This window comes from Siniperca chuatsi, linkage group LG16 (assembly GCF_020085105.1).
Source record: "Siniperca chuatsi isolate FFG_IHB_CAS linkage group LG16, ASM2008510v1, whole genome shotgun sequence".
Lineage (NCBI taxonomy): Eukaryota > Metazoa > Chordata > Actinopteri > Centrarchiformes > Sinipercidae > Siniperca > Siniperca chuatsi.
In genome coordinates, this window is record NC_058057.1 from 28,629,115 (window position 1) to 28,646,105 (window position 16,991).

Consider the following 16,991-nt stretch of genomic DNA (forward strand, 5'->3'; position numbering starts at 1 on the left):
ACAAACTGATATAAATCATCATTAATCAGAAAAACTTTACTGTCTTTGATATGACTCACACAGGGACACGTAGACTAAAAACTTACACATAGTGTTAAAAGAAAAATAAATATATACAGATGTATTTGCACACAGAGTTTAGAGCGGTTTGGCTGTAAGCGTGCAAGTGTTAGAGTACTAATTCCTTCATAGCATGTTTATCGCGTTAATGGCAGCTGGTATGAAAGCTGTTTGAATATGTCCTTTTGATGAGTCCTGGCCAGAGGGCTTTCATAAGGACACGGATGGACTGAGTTGTAAATGGAGCGTGAAGAGTCCTGTCAGGGCGGCGCCTGTTATTTCACTCGAACGGTTGATGTTCTGACAAAGTTTTGATGTTTTAACCGAAAGAAAGTTGTACCAAGACGTGACGTCGACAGTGAGGACTGACTCTCTTCCTCAGCCTGCACACGCAGTCACTGCGCTCAGACAAGGAGCGCCCAGGTATCTGAAGCCCCCACCTGCCCTTTTAATTCAAGGGGTCCAAACAGTGGGTGGGCAGCACCACCAGATGCTAGTCTCCTCCCGTGTTCAGCTGCAAAGAGCTCTCATCAATGAGGGTGATCAGAGAGTCCACATACTGGCGATATGTTGACAAGGAATTCACATCAGTCAGGTGAAAACTGATTATTCACAAACATTGTTTACAAGAAAAAGAATCATTTGTTCACAAAATGGTCAGATCTCCATCTGCCTCGCTAGTTTGACATGTTTGCATCATCCTTTCGACTGAATGTGGTCGGACTTTATATCCTCAACACGGCCGCCGGATCATGTTCTATATTGTCTTCAGTTTCTGACACGTCCTCTTCTTCATCTTCATCCTCATCAGTGTCTTCTTCCAGAATGCAGTCAGGAGCTTCTTCCAGAGTGACTCGTTTCCATCTGAAGCCGCTTCATCAATCTCATCCATTATTGAATTAATTGGTTTCAAACTGCAGAAATGCTTCATGCAACATGTTTAGAAAAGAGCTTCACTTCGCTTGAAAACATTCTTTGCTGACACTTTAAAAGTGAAAACTGTTGGAAACCACGAAAACAGGGAACTTTACAACTTCTCCTTTTCCTGGAAGACAGTAACAGTAAAACAATGATGTAACTTTAGTGGTGAAGAAGAAAACTGGACAGACAGCTGAAGACAAAGATCAGATCCATCAGTTCTTCTGCAGGATCCTTTCAGCTGGAAGAAGACGACGATCTTTGCTCAAAACTGTAACTTCCAGGTAAATTTAACCCCTTCACTGCTCCTTCACAGGCGGACGAACAACTCTGATCTTTTAATAACAACAAATATTCCATTACGTTAAATTCCTGCATTTAATGGTGTGAACGGTGAAATGATTAGTTAATTGATGCATTAACTGTGTCTCCCCAATAGGTTCATTTTTGTGGAGAAATCTTTTATCACCTCATATCTCAACATTTGGGGAATAAATGTCATCATGACGGGTCTCAAAAAGATTCCCAAGGGAGGGAACAAGAATACACGAAATGTTACTTTTCTCTAACTGTTGCTGTTTTAACTCTTCGTGCCTTTAAACATTATTCAAATACAACATCTAATATCAATCTAACGCCACTATTTGGTAGAACTGAACTTAAACTTTACCAAAATAAATGGTAACGATAATAATTGTTGAGTAATTATTTATTATATACAGGGTATCAACAATATACTTACTGGGTATCTGTACTGGGACAAATAAGAAAAAGGAAGAAGCGTTTAGGGAATAATTGAATTAATTATTAAATAGGTACTCTTTAAAGTGCACTGTATTATTGTATTGTATTATATACTGGAAAACAGGGAGACAGTGTTGATATTGTGATGAAATCTTTTATGAAGTTATGATATACTTAGAAAATAAGAAAACATCATCGATAATTTTGTTGCTGGGGAACAAAATCAAAGTGTAATCCTGCGAGGAAGGACGGACCTTATACATTCAATTCAATTTGATTTATTTATATGGCGCCAGTTGCCTCATTGCACTACACTACAGAGCAGGTCGGACCAAACTCTTTATAATATTATTATATATACATAAAGTGATGTATTGTGTGCACATGTAAATAATGTTGCCGTGTTCTTTGTGAGTGATTCTTGTTGCATGAGTAAGTGCAGCTGAGGTCAGGGCTTTTTAGAGACAGTACACTGCCACCAGGACAAAGATCCTGTATTATAGTGTAAGTCCCTAAAATGAAGCAGTCCCTTTTAACGTTTTAGTTTACAGTCAAAATTTCATTGGTATAAAATATTTACATATTTACTCAACGTCACATCAGAAACTGTGAATTAAACTCATAATAACACCTGATGTAGCAGCAAGCTGAGCTGAAGAAAAGACAAACTCATATCTTTGTTAGAAAACACGTCATCGGACATTTTAATCTGTATTTTCTGTTTCAGCACCTCGGGGTTTCGTTTTCTATAAATATTGTGTTGTAATCTTAATTATTGATACCTTGTTGGCTAAAATACGACTCTGGAAGTCAAAACAATCCCAAGATCCACTTACTGTTTTAGTTTTTCCGTAAGATTTCTACCGTATCACATAGTCTTGGACTGAGTTGGCTCAGTTGCCGTGGAGATGGATGTGTTGCCTTGCCGGCTCAGTAGCTGTTATGATTTCATCCACAGCACTTTGAGGACTTTGTGTCCACGTTGGCTTTAAAAGTTATACCGGTCTTAAATATTAGTCTGACAAAACACTCAATGCCCACTTACTTACTTTTCCCAGAGCTTCCTACCTGGAAAGACCAGTGAATCAGAGAGTCATTTACATTAAAACACAGAATCTTGAAGTCCAGACAAACACACTGTGAACTGTTGTTGTGAAATCTTTTCAGGTTCTGAGAGACTCAGCTGACACCATCATAACCTTGATCGTCACTGTTATGGAGATGAAGATGTTGTTTTCCGTCCTCCTCTGGACTGCTGGACATTGTGAAGTCAGAGGTGAGTCGGCAGATTTCCCGCCTCAGTACTGATCTGTTTACAGCCATGTGGAGTAATTCTTTGTGTTGCCATGTTAACAATGAAATTGTGCCGAACATTTGAACGACACTGCGAGAAAACACATATTCTCTGTTTTTTAGAGATAAGATCATGTAGATCTTTATTCATGCCACGGGAAATTGTAGCGTAACAGCTGCAGAACAAAGTAGGAAAGAGTGCAAATATAGAATATAAGGTCGCTCTGTATTTTACGGTACACTAATAAGACGTAATAAGCCGTACTTTGTATCAGATTAGACCGAAACTAAAAATAAGTAAACAAACAGTTATACCCTCATTAGACACCTTACACTTAAATTATGCTGTAATTAGAAACCGCATATGCCGTATTAGACCCAAAATATACTTTACTTAGACACTATTATACCAAATTATACTCTAATTAATTAGAAACCAAATAGGAGATCCTAATACACAATTAGACACCATTCTACAAGATCATAGTCTCATGAAATCAAATACAATATATATCAGATCCAAAATATCCTACAGTTAGACCCTATTCTACCGTTACTACCACATTATGCTATATTAGACACCACATTTAATGCTGCCTATGGGCCTATGATAATAATTCATTAGACAACACGGGCTGTAATTAGACGAACTGAATGCCGTATTATATCGGACACAGGCTTTCTAATAGTCGCACACCTATTAATAGTTCTGGGAGGGTAACAACAAGCGAGAAGTGGGTAGAGGGGGGTTCGGTTGTACTGTACGTATGAATGCTTTGCTGTTTTAGTCCTGGTTTGGAACAATGTCCTCTTGTGTTTTAGTCTTAGTTTGGTCAACCTTCTCAACTGGTGTCTTTGTTTTGGTTTGGTCGTCCCAGGTGTTTTAGCTCAGTAAACTGACCCTGATGTGACTGATTGTTTCTCCTTCTGTTTTCCACAGATCTGTCTGGGAAGCAGTTCTCTTTTCCCAATGACCCCAAAGGTGTAAACATGCCCCACGTTGTTCTTCATGCCAAAACCACTTCCATCTCCACCATGACTGTCTGCCTTCGCTTCTTCTCCCAGCTGAACCGGAATCAGGGACTCTTCTCTTTGGCAACCCGTGTCCACGAGAACGCTCTGATGCTAAGCAAGGACGCACGGGGATCATACAAGGTCCACGTAGGCAGCGATTCCTACGTCTACTTAAAACTCCCGACCAACCAGCTGGACTGGAATTCGGTCTGCTGGACCTGGGACTCCCCGACCGGGCTGACCCAGCTGTGGCTGAACGGACTTCGTACCTCCCAAAAGTTGGTGGGAATAAACCAGGTAATAACAGGTAATGTGAGCATCATCATCGGACAGGAGCAGGACGAATTTCAAGGTGGTTTCAAAACGGACGACTCGTTTGAAGGGGACATTACTGACCTTCACATGTGGGACCACGTCGTGTCTGCATGTGACATCAGATCCTACATGAATCAGGATTCCTTCGATCCCGGGAACCTTCTCAACTGGAACAACCTGAACTACACGGTCTCAGGGAAAGTCTTCATCCAGGATGCTGACTTTAAGGAACCATACTGTCAGTAATGTGTACTTTATATGGATGCTGAGGTTGACCATTTGCTATGCCAGAAGCAGCTTCTCATTTTTATTTGCTGATCATCAGTTTTTAGCAAAATGACAGATTTTATCAGCTTTAGCTGGCGAGTTAACTCAATGGCTTGTGGGAACCTCAGCGTCTTTCTAAGTCTGCCTTCTTGTTTGTACTTGTTCTCTTGGCCTAAATACTGTCCCTAGTCAAAGTCCACTTTTACGTCAATAAAAAACTGAAAACTTACAAATGTCCTGAAGTGCTCACACAGCCACAAAATAACAATGAATCAATGTCAAAAAGAGATCACAGCAATGACTGAACAAGTTTGTTAGTTTGTTAAGCCCGCCTCCCCATGCTCATGTAAAGCAGTTATGACTTTTACCATGTTTACCATCTTAGTTTAGCATGTGAGCACACAGTAGAACACAGTAGAAGCAGCAGTAAAACACAGTAGATGCAGCAGCAGAACACAGTAGAAGCAGCAGTAGAACACACTAGAAATAGCAGTAGTAGAACACAGTAGAAACAGCAGTAGAACACAGTAGAAGCAGAAGCTGTAAAACACAGTAGAAGCAGTAGAACACAGTAGAAGCGGCAGTAGAACACAGTGGATGCAGCAGCTGTAGAAATCAGTAGAAGCAGCAGTAGAACACACTAGAAATAGCAGTAGTAGAACACAGTAGAAACAGCAGTAGAACACAGTAGAAGCAGCAGTAGAACACACTAGAAATAGCAGTAGTAGAACACAGTAGAAACAGCAGTAGAAGACAGTAGAAGCAGCAGTAGAACACAGTAGATGCAGCAGCTGTAGAACACAGTAGAAGCAGCAGCTGTAAAACACAGAAGAAGCAGTAGAACACAGTAGAAGCAGCAGTAGAACACAGTAGATGCAGCAGCTGTAGAACACAGTAGAAGCAGTAGAACACAGTAGAAACAACAGTAGAAACATCAGTAGAACACAGTAGAAGCAGCAGTAGAACACAGAAGAAGCAGCAGCAGTACAACACAGTAGAAGCAGTAGAACACAGTTGAATCAGCAGTAGAACACAGTAGAATCAGCAGCAGTAGAACACAGTAGAAACTGCAGCAGTAGAACACAGTATAAACAACAGTAGAAGACAGCAGTAGAAGACAGTAGAAGCAGCAGTAGAACACAGTAGAACACAGTAGAAGCAGAAGTAGAACCCAGTAGAAGCAGCAGCAGTAGAACACAGTAGAAACAGCAGTAGAACACAGTAGAAACAGAAGCAGTAGAACACAGTAGAAGCAGCAGCAGTAGAACACAGTAGAAGCAGCAGCAGTAGAACACAGTAGAAACAGCAGTAGAACACACTAGAAATAGCAGTAGTAGAACACAGTAGAAGCAGCAGTAGAACACAGTAGAAGCAGCAGTAGAACACAGTAGAAGCAGCAGATGTAAAACACAGTAGAAGCAGTAGAACACAGTAGAAGCAGGAGTAGAACACAGTAGATGCAGCAGCTGTAGAACACAGTAGAAGCAGTAGAACACAGTAGAAACAACAATAGAAACATCAGTAGAACACAGTAGAAGCAGCAGTAGAACACAGTAGAAGCAGCAGCAGTAGAACACAGTAGAAACAGCAGTAGAACACAGTAGAAGCAGAAGCAGTAGAACTCAGTAGAAGCAGCAGCAATAGAACACAGTAGAAGCAGTAGAGCACAGTAGAATCAGCAGTAGAACACAGTAGAAACAGCAGCAGTAGAACACAGTAGAGGCAGCAGCAGTAGAACACAGTGGAAACAGCAGCAGTAGAACACTGTAGAAGCAGCAGCAGTAGAACACAGTGGAAACAGCAGCAGTAGAACACTGTAGGAGCAGCAGTAGAACACAGTAGAAACAGCAGAACACAGTAGAAGCAGCAGCAGTAGAACACAGTAGAACACAGTAGAAGCAGCAGTAGAACACAGTAGAAGCAGCAGTGGAACACAGTAGAAACAGCAGCAGTAGAACACAGTAGAAACAACAGTAGAAAAAGCAGTAGAACACAGTAGAAGCAGTAGAACACAGTAGAAACAACAGTAGAAACATCAGTAGAACACAGTAGAAACAGCAGGAGTAGAACTCAGTAGAACACAGTAGAAAAAACAGTAGAAAACAGTAGAAACAGCAGTAGAACACAGTACAGGCAGCAGCAGTAGAACACAGTAGAACACAGTAGAAGCAGCAGTAGAAACAGCAGCAGAAACAGCAGCAGTAGAACACAGTAAAACACAGTAGAAACAGCAGCAGTAGAACACAGTAGAAGCAGCAGCAGTAGAACACAGTAGAAACAGCAATAGAACACAGTGGAAACAGCAGCAGTAGAACACAGTAGAAGCAGCAATAGAACACAGTAGAACACAGTAGAAGCAGCAGCAGTAGAACACAGTAGAACACAGTAGAGGCAGCAGTAGAAACAGCAGCAGTAGAACACAGTAGAAACAGCAGCAGTAGAACACAGTAGAAACAGCAGCAGTAGAACACAGTAGAAGCAGCAGCAGTAGAACACAGTAGAAACAGCAGTAGAACACAGTAGAGGCAGCAGCAGTAGAACACAGTGGAAACAGCAGCAGTAGAACACAGTAGAAATAACAGTAGAAACAGCAGTAGAACACAGTAGAAGCAGCAGCAGTAGAACACAGTAGAAGCAGCAGTAGATCACAGTAGAAGCAGCAGCAGTAGAACACAGTAGAAGCAACAGTAGAACACAGTAGAAACAGCAGCAGTAGAACACAGTAGAAGCAGCAGTAGATCACAGTAGAAGCAGCAGCAGTAGAACCCAGTAGAAGCAGCAGTAGAACACAGTAGAAACAGCAGTAGAAGCAGCAGTAGAACACAGTAGAAGCAGCAGCTATAAAACACAGTAGAAGCAGTAGAACACAGTAGATGCAGCAGCTGTAGAACACAGTAGAAGCAGTAGAACACAGTAGAAACAACAGTAGAAACATCAGTAGAACACAGTAGAAGCAGCAGCAGTAGAACACAGTAGAAGCAGCAGTAGAACACAGTAGAAGCAGCAGCAGTACAACACAGTAGAAGCAGTAGAACAAAGTAGAAACAACAGTAGAAACATCAGTAGAACACAGTAGAAGCAGCAGCAGTAGAACACAGTAGAAGCAGCAGTAGAACACAGTAGAAGCAGCAGCAGTACAACACAGTAGAAGCAGTAGAACACAGTAGAATCAGCAGTAGAACACAGTAGAATCAGCAGCAGTAGAACACAGTATAAACTGCAGCAGTAGAACACAGAAGAAACAACAGTAGAAACAGCAGTAGAACACAGTAGAAGCAGCAGTAGAACACAGTAGAAGCAGCAGCAGTAGAACACAGTAGAAACAGCAGTAGAACACAGTAGAAGCAGAAGCAGTAGAACTCAGTAGAAGCAGCAGCAATAGAACACAGTAGAAGCAGTAGAACACAGTAGAAGCAGCAGCAGTAGAACACAGTAGAAGCAGCAGTAGATCACAGTAGAAGCAGCAGCAGTAGAACACAGTAGAAGCAACAGTAGAACACAGTAGAAACAGCAGCAGTAGAACACAGTAGAAGCAGCAGTAGATCACAGCAGAAGCAGCAGCAGTAGAACCCAGTAGAAGCAGCAGTAGAACACAGTAGAAACAGCAGTAGAAGCAGCAGTAGAACACAGTAGAAGCAGCAGCTATAAAACACAGTAGAAGCAGTAGAACACAGTAGATGCAGCAGCTGTAGAACACAGTAGAAGCAGTAGAACACAGTAGAAACAACAGTAGAAACATCAGTAGAACACAGTAGAAGCAGCAGCAGTAGAACACAGTAGAAGCAGCAGTAGAACACAGTAGAAGCAGCAGCAGTACAACACAGTAGAAGCAGTAGAACAAAGTAGAAACAACAGTAGAAACATCAGTAGAACACAGTAGAAGCAGCAGCAGTAGAACACAGTAGAAGCAGCAGTAGAACACAGTAGAAGCAGCAGCAGTACAACACAGTAGAAGCAGTAGAACACAGTAGAATCAGCAGTAGAACACAGTAGAATCAGCAGCAGTAGAACACAGTATAAACTGCAGCAGTAGAACACAGAAGAAACAACAGTAGAAACAGCAGTAGAACACAGTAGAAGCAGCAGTAGAACACAGTAGAAGCAGCAGCAGTAGAACACAGTAGAAACAGCAGTAGAACACAGTAGAAGCAGAAGCAGTAGAACTCAGTAGAAGCAGCAGCAATAGAACACAGTAGAAGCAGTAGAACACAGTAGAATCAGCAGTAGAACACAGTAGAAACAGCAGCAGTAGAACACAGTAGAAGCAGCAGCAGTAGAACACAGTAGAAGCAGCAGTAGAACACAGTAGAGGCAGCAGCAGTAGAACACAGTGGAAACAGCAGCAGTAGAACACAGTAGAAACAACAGTAGAAACAGCAGTAGAACACAGTAGAAACAGCAGAACACAGTAGAAGCAGCAGCAGTAGAACACAGTGGAAACAGCAGCAGTAGAACACTGTAGAAGCAGCAGTAGAACACAGTAGAAACAGCAGCAGTAGAACACAGTAGAAACAACAGTAGAAACAGCAGTAGAACACAGTAGAAACAGCAGAACACAGTAGAAGCAGCAGCAGTAGAACACAGTAGAAGCAGCAGTAGAACACAGTAGAAGCAGCAGTGGAACACAGTAGAAACAGCAGCAGTAGAACACAGTAGAAACAACAGTAGAAAAAGCAGTAGAACACAGTAGAAACAACAGTAGAAACATCAGTAGAACACAGTAGAAACAGCAGGAGTAGAACTCAGTAGAACACAGTAGAAAAACAGTAGAAAACAGTAGAAACAGCAGTAGAACACAGTACAGGCAGCAGCAGTAGAACACAGTAGAACACAGTAGAAGCAGCAGTAGAAACAGCAGCAGAAACAGCAGCAGTAGAACACAGTAAAACACAGTAGAAACAGCAGCAGTAGAACACAGTAGAAACAACAGTAGAAACATCAGTAGAACACAGTAGAAACAGCAGGAGTAGAACACAGTAGAAACAGCAATAGAAAACAGTAGAAACAGCAGCAGTAGAACACAGTAGAAGCAGCAGCAGTAGAACACAGTAGAGGCAGCAGTAGAACACACTAGAAACAGCAGCAGTAGAACACAGTAGAAATAACAGTAGAAACAGCAGTAGAACACAGTAGAAACAGCAGCAGTAGAACACAGTAGAAGCAGCAGTAGATCACAGTAGAAGCAGCAGCAGTAGAACACAGTAGAACACAGTAGAAGCAGCAGTAGATCACAGTAGAAGCAGCAGCAGTAGACCACAGTAGAAGCAGCATCAGAACACAGTAGAAACAGCAGTAGAACACAGTAGAAGCAGCAGCAGTTGAACACAGTAGAACACAGTAGAAGCAGCAGCAGTAGAACACAGTAGAAGCAGCAGTAGATCACAGTAGAAGCAGCAGCAGTAGAACACAGTAGAAACACCAGTAGAACACAGTAGAAACAGCAGCAGTAGAACACAGTAGAAGCAGCAGTAGAACACAGTAGAAACAGCAGCAGTAGAACACAGTAGAAGCAGCAGTAGATCACAGTAGAAGCAGCAGCAGTAGAACACAGTAGAAGCAGCAGTAGAACACAGTAGAACACAGAAGAAGCAGCAGCAGTAGAACACAGTAGAAGCAGCAGCAGTAGAACACAGTAGAGGCAGAAGTAAAAGCAGCAGCAGTAGAACACAGTAGAAACAGCAGCAGCAGTAGAACACAGTAGACGAAGAAGCAGTAGAACACAGTAGAATACAGTAGAATCAGCAGTAGAACACAGTAGAAGCAGCAGTAGAACACAGTAGAAACAGCAATAGAACACAGTAGAAACAGCAGCAGTAGAACACAGTAGAAGCAGCAGTAGTAGAACACAGTAGAGGCAGCAGAAGAACACAGTAGAACACAGTAGAAGCAGCAGCAGTAGAACACAGTAGAAACAGCAGCAGTAGAACACAGTAGAAACAATAGTAGAAACATCAGTAGAACACAGTAGAAGCAGCAGCAGTAGAACACAGTAGAAACAGCAGCAGTAGAACACAGTAGAAACAATAGTAGAAACATCAGTAGAACACAGTAGAAGCAGTAGAACACAGTAGAACACAGTAGAAACAGCAGCATTAGAACACAGTAGAAGCAGCAGCAGTAGAACACAGTAGAACACAGTAGAAGCTGCTGTTAACAGCTCTGCCGTGGTCCATCATGGCCGCACAGAGTTCACTGTGGGGGGACGTCGCACGTCGTTCTCGTCTCAGTCTGATTCGAGGTTGAGTCGAGTCCGCATCGAGTCTCAACATGATCCAATCCATCTGCGTGACCTCTGACCCCGCCCACACCAGGACGTAGGGAGGACCGCGGTTCACCGCAGAGACCGAAGACTTTCACCGCATGCGCGCTGCCGGAGTTCAAATATTGAACTAAAGTTTGTTGAAGTTATTAAAGTTTTCACCGAGGAGACAGCGCGTGCTCCCGCCCTCCCGCTCTCACGGTAAGGATAAATCTGACCGTTCCCCGCTAAGCTCTTTAGCTGACATTAAATATAAACCTTTCTGCGTGAAATAATCTTTAGACTTCAGCAAATTCGCACATAAGACATAAGTCTTGTGTGATGGTGAAACGTCTACTGCATCCTCCAATCCTGGAGATCCCGATTCAGAACTTTAAAACATTTAAAACAATGATTTTAACAGGAGATGCTGCAGCCACCCGCAGCCACCCGCAGCCACCCGCTGCCACCCGCAGCCACCCGCAGCCACCCGCTGCCACCCGCAGCCACCCGCTGCCACCCGCAGCTACCTGCAGCTACTTGCAGCTACCTGCTATACAGAGTGATTTTTCTTTGGCGGTCAGATTATTAGTAAAAATGTCAAATATAACTAGTTCTGCTTCTTTGCTCCTTTTCTTTATCTTATGTGATAATAAACTGAATATTTTTGGGTTTTGGACAAAACAAGACATTTGAAGACGTCATGTTTCGTACACTGAACAATTTATCATTTAACAGATAAAACAATCGGCAGATTAATCAATAATAAAAATAATTATTTGCAGCCGTAAAAGCCATGAATCAATCAGTCCGACCACTGACTGTCTGTACAGACCAACAGGTGGAAGCTGATTGGATGTCGTAAGATCTGAACTTGTGTCCAAACTGTTGACTTTGATTTTCACTTTAATAAAGTTTTCTTGGAGCAGCATCTAGTAGCTGCTAATGGCTCTAGTGGTTCTTATTTAGTTCAATAAAACTTTATGAGTCGATGTAAACATGATTTCAACAAATGTTTCATCCTACATGTTTTTACAAATGTAAATCTATTGCAGTTTGAAAAATACTATGTTAGAAATGTGTCAGACAGGTCTAACGTTATTAACAAACTGATATAAATCATCATTAATCAGAAAAACTTTACTGTCTTTGATATGACTCACACAGGGACACGTAGACTAAAAACTTACACATAGTGTTAAAAGAAAAATAAATATATACAGATGTATTTGCACACAGAGTTTAGAGCGGTTTGGCTGTAACGTGCAAGTGTTAGAGTACTAATTCCTTCATAGCATGTTTATCGCGTTAATGGCAGCTGGTATGAAAGCTGTTTGAATATGTCCTTTTGATGAGTCCTGGCCAGAGGGCTTTCATAAGGACACGGATGGACTGAGTTGTAAATGGAGCGTGAAGAGTCCTGTCAGGGCGGCGCCTGTTATTTCACTCGAACGGTTGATGTTCTGACAAAGTTTTGATGTTTTAACCGAAAGAAAGTTGTACCAAGACGTGACGTCGACAGTGAGGACTGACTCTCTTCCTCAGCCTGCACACGCAGTCACTGCGCTCAGACAAGGACACGGTGCTGTCTCGTCCAGCGCCCAGGTATCTGAAGCCCCCACCTGCCCTTTTAATTCAAGGGGTCCAAACAGTGGGTGGGCAGCACCACCAGATGCTAGTCTCCTCCCGTGTTCAGCTGCAAAGAGCTCTCATCAATGAGGGTGATCAGAGAGTCCACATACTGGCGATATGTTGACAAGGAATTCACATCAGTCAGGTGAAAACTGATTATTCACAAACATTGTTTACAAGAAAAAGAATCATTTGTTCACAAAATGGTCAGATCTCCATCTGCCTCGCTAGTTTGACATGTTTGCATCATCCTTTCGACTGAATGTGGTCGGACTTTATATCCTCAACACGGCCGCCGGATCATGTTCTATATTGTCTTCAGTTTCTGACACGTCCTCTTCTTCATCTTCATCCTCATCAGTGTCTTCTTCCAGAATGCAGTCAGGAGCTTCTTCCAGAGTGACTCGTTTCCATCTGAAGCCGCTTCATCAATCTCATCCATTATTGAATTAATTGGTTTCAAACTGCAGAAATGCTTCATGCAACATGTTTAGAAAAGAGCTTCACTTCGCTTGAAAACATTCTTTGCTGACACTTTAAAAGTGAAAACTGTTGGAAACCACGAAAACAGGGAACTTTACAACTTCTCCTTTTCCTGGAAGACAGTAACAGTAAAACAATGATGTAACTTTAGTGGTGAAGAAGAAAACTGGACAGACAGCTGAAGACAAAGATCAGATCCATCAGTTCTTCTGCAGGATCCTTTCAGCTGGAAGAAGACGACGATCTTTGCTCAAAACTGTAACTTCCAGGTAAATTTAACCCCCTTCACTGCTCCTTCACAGGCGGACGAACAACTCTGATCTTTTAATAACAACAAATATTCCATTACGTTAAATTCCTGCATTTAATGGTGTGAACGGTGAAATGATTAGTTAATTGATGCATTAACTGTGTCTCCCCAATAGGTTCATTTTTGTGGAGAAATCTTTTATCACCTCATATCTCAACATTTGGGGAATAAATGTCATCATGACGGGTCTCAAAAAGATTCCCAAGGGAGGGAACAAGAATACACGAAATGTTACTTTTCTCTAACTGTTGCTGTTTTAACTCTTCGTGCCTTTAAACATTATTCAAATACAACATCTAATATCAATCTAACGCCACTATTTGGTAGAACTGAACTTAAACTTTACCAAAATAAATGGTAACGATAATAATTGTTGAGTAATTATTTATTATATACAGGGTATCAACAATATACTTACTGGGTATCTGTACTGGGACAAATAAGAAAAAGGGAAGAAGCGTTTAGGGAATAATTGAATTAATTATTAAATAGGTACTCTTTAAAGTGCACTGTATTATTGTATTGTATTATATACTGGAAAACAGGGAGACAGTGTTGATATTGTGATGAAATCTGTTATGAAGTTATGATATACTTAGAAAATAAGAAAACATCATCGATAATTTTGTTGCTGGGGAACAAAATCAAAGTGTAATCCTGCGAGGAAGGACGGACCTTATACATTCAATTCAATTTGATTTATTTATATGGCGCCAGTTGCCTCATTGCACTACACTACAGAGCAGGTCCGGACCAAACTCTTTATAATATTATTATATATACATAAAGTGATGTATTGTGTGCACATGTAAATAATGTTGCCGTGTTCTTTGTGAGTGATTCTTGTTGCATGAGTAAGTGCAGCTGAGGTCAGGGCTTTTTAGAGACAGTACACTGCCACCAGGACAAAGATCCTGTATTATAGTGTAAGTCCCTAAAATGAAGCAGTCCCTTTTAACATGTTTTAGTTTCCTGTCAGAATTTCATTGGTATAAAATATTTACATATTTACTCAACGTCACATCAGAAACTGTGAATTAAACTCATAATATTTCTCATAGTATTTCTGATTCTGAATAACACCTGATGTAGCAGCAAGCTGAGCTGAAGAAAAGACAAACTCATATCTTTGTTAGAAAACACGTCATCGGACATTTTAATCTGTATTTTCTGTTTCAGCACCTCGGGGTTTCGTTTTCTATAAATATTGTGTTGTAATCTTAATTATTGATACCTTGTTGGCTAAAATACGACTCTGGAAGTCAAAACAATCCCAAGATCCACTTACTGTTTTAGTTTTTCCGTAAGATTTCTACCGTATCACATAGTCTTGGACTGAGTTGGCTCAGTTGCCGTGGAGATGGATGTGTTGCCTTGCCGGCTCAGTAGCTGTTATGATTTCATCCACAGCACTTTGAGGACTTTGTGTCCACGTTGGCTTAAAAGTTATACCGGTCTTAAATATTAGTCTGACAAAACACTCAATGCCCACTTACTTACTTTTCCCAGAGCTTCCTACCTGGAAAGACCAGTGAATCAGAGAGTCATTTACATTAAAACACAGAATCTTGAAGTCCAGACAAACACACTGTGAACTGTTGTTGTGAAATCTTTTCAGGTTCTGAGAGACTCAGCTGACACCATCATAACCTTGATCGTCACTGTTATGGAGATGAAGATGTTGTTTTCCGTCCTCCTCTGGACTGCTGGACATTGTGAAGTCAGAGGTGAGTCGGCAGATTTCCCGCCTCAGTACTGATCTGTTTACAGCCATGTGGAGTAATTCTTTGTGTTGCCATGTTAACAATGAAATTGTGCCGAACATTTGAACGACACTGCTGAGAAAACACATATTCTCTGTTTTTTAGAGATAAGATCATGTAGATCTTTATTCATGCCACGGGAAATTGTAGCGTAACAGCTGCAGAACAAAGTAGGAAAGAGTGCAAATATAGAATATAAGGTCGCTCTGTATTTTACGGTACACTAATAAGACGTAATAAGCCGTACTTTGTATCAGATTAGACCGAAACTAAAAATAAGTAAACTAACAGTTATACCCTCATTAGACACCACATTTAATGCTGCCTATGGGCCTATGATAATAATTCATTAGACAACACGGGCTGTAATTAGACGAACTGAATGCCGTATTATATCGGACACAGGCTTTATAATAGTCGCACACCTATTAATAGTTCTGGGAGGGTAACAACAAGCGAGAAGTGGGTAGAGGGGGGTTCGGTTGTACTGTACGTATGAATGCTTTGCTGTTTTAGTCCTGGTTTGGAACAATGTCCTCTTGTGTTTTAGTCTTAGTTTGGTCAACCTTCTCAACTGGTGTCTTTGTTTTGGTTTGGTCGTCCCAGGTGTTTTAGCTCAGTAAACTGACCCTGATGTGACTGATTGTTTCTCCTTCTGTTTTCCACAGATCTGTCTGGGAAGCAGTTCTCTTTTCCCAATGACCCCAAAGGTGTAAACATGCCCCACGTTGTTCTTCATGCCAAAACCACTTCCATCTCCACCATGACTGTCTGCCTTCGCTTCTTCTCCCAGCTGAACCGGATGCAGGGACTCTTCTCTTTGGCAACCCGTGTCCATGAGAATGCTCTGATGCTCAACAAGGACGCACAGGGATCATACAAGGTCCACGTAGGCAGCGATTCCTACGTCTACTTAAAACTCCCGACCAACCAGCTGGACTGGAACTCGGTCTGCTGGACCTGGGACTCCCCGACCGGGCTGACCCAGCTGTGGCTGAACGGACTTCGTACCTCCCAAAAGCTGGTGGGAATAAACCAGGTAATAACAGGTAATGTGAGCATCATCATCGGACAGGAGCAGGACGAATTTCAAGGTGGTTTCAAAACGGACGACTCGTTTGAAGGGGACATTACTGACCTTCACATGTGGGACCACGTCGTGTCTGCATGTGACATCAGATCCTACATGAATCAGGATTCCTTCGATCCCGGGAACCTTCTCAACTGGAACAACCTGAACTACACGGTCTCAGGGAAAGTCTTCATCCAGGATGCTGACTTTAAGGAACCATACTGTCAGTAATGTGTACTTTATATGGATGCTGAGGTTGACATTTTGCAGCTTCTCATTTTTATTTGCTGATCATCAGTTTTTAGCAAAATGACAGATTTTATCAGCTTTAGCTTGCTAGTTAACTCAATGGCTTGTGGGAACCTCAGCGTCTTTCTAAGTCTGCCTTCTTGTTTGTACTTGTTCTCTTGGCCTAAATACTGTCCCTAGTCAAAGTCCACATTTACGTCAATAAAAAACTGAAAACTTACAAATGTCCTGAAGTGCTCACACAGCCACAAAATAACAATGAATCAATGTCAAAAAGAGATCACAGCAATGACTGAACAAGTTTGTTAGTTTGTTAAGCCCGCCTCCCCATGCTCATGTTAAGCAGTTATGACTTTTACCATGTTTACCATCTTAGTTTAGAATGTGAGCACACAGTAGAACACAGTAGAAGCAGCAGTAAAACACAGTAGATGCAGCAGCTGTAGAACACAGTAGAAGCAGCAGTAGAACACAGTAGAAGCAGTAGAACACAGTAGAAGCAGCAGCAGTAGAACACAGTAGAAGCAGTAGAACACAGTAGAAGCAGCAGTAGAACACTGTAGAAACAGCAGTAGAACACAGTAGAACACAGTAGAAGCAGTAGAACACAGTAGAAGCGGCAGTAGAACACAG

General features: G+C 41.7%; 2 protein-coding genes across 3 annotated transcripts; both read left to right on the plus strand.

Annotated features, from left to right (window-relative positions):
• Positions 1–233: 233 nt before the first annotated feature.
• LOC122862689 (C-reactive protein-like) lies at positions 234–16,743 on the plus strand. Of its 2 annotated transcripts, XM_044168242.1 has the most exons (4): positions 234–1,262; positions 2,890–2,998; positions 3,956–4,614; positions 16,365–16,743. In XM_044168242.1, exons 2-3 carry the CDS (start codon positions 2,938–2,940, stop codon positions 4,588–4,590), a joined length of 696 nt encoding a protein of 231 aa, XP_044024177.1. In that variant the 5' UTR covers positions 234–1,262; positions 2,890–2,937; the 3' UTR covers positions 4,591–4,614; positions 16,365–16,743. The 2 variants fall into 2 exon arrangements, with proteins under 2 accessions (XP_044024177.1, XP_044024176.1); XM_044168241.1 differs by lacking the exon at positions 16,365–16,743 and having other exon boundaries at positions 3,956–4,840.
• LOC122862690 (mucosal pentraxin-like) lies at positions 11,855–16,367 on the plus strand. The gene is made up of 3 exons (XM_044168243.1): positions 11,855–13,233; positions 14,893–15,001; positions 15,706–16,367. The coding sequence occupies exons 2-3, from the start codon at positions 14,941–14,943 to the stop codon at positions 16,338–16,340; spliced, it is 696 nt and encodes a 231-aa protein (XP_044024178.1). The 5' UTR covers positions 11,855–13,233; positions 14,893–14,940; the 3' UTR covers positions 16,341–16,367.
• Positions 16,744–16,991: the final 248 nt, after the last annotated feature.

Bases quoted from the DNA above. Each gene is read 5' to 3' on its own strand.
- LOC122862690 (XM_044168243.1), top strand. From the start codon at position 14,941: ATGGAGATGAAGATGTTGTTTTCCGTCCTCCTCTGGACTGCTGGACAT. The intron at 15,002-15,705 runs GTGAGTCGGCAG...TGTTTTCCACAG, and splicing joins TGGACATTGTGAAGTCAGAG to ATCTGTCTGGGAAGCAGTTC.
- LOC122862689 (XM_044168242.1), top strand. From the start codon at position 2,938: ATGGAGATGAAGATGTTGTTTTCCGTCCTCCTCTGGACTGCTGGACAT. The intron at 2,999-3,955 runs GTGAGTCGGCAG...TGTTTTCCACAG, and splicing joins TGGACATTGTGAAGTCAGAG to ATCTGTCTGGGAAGCAGTTC.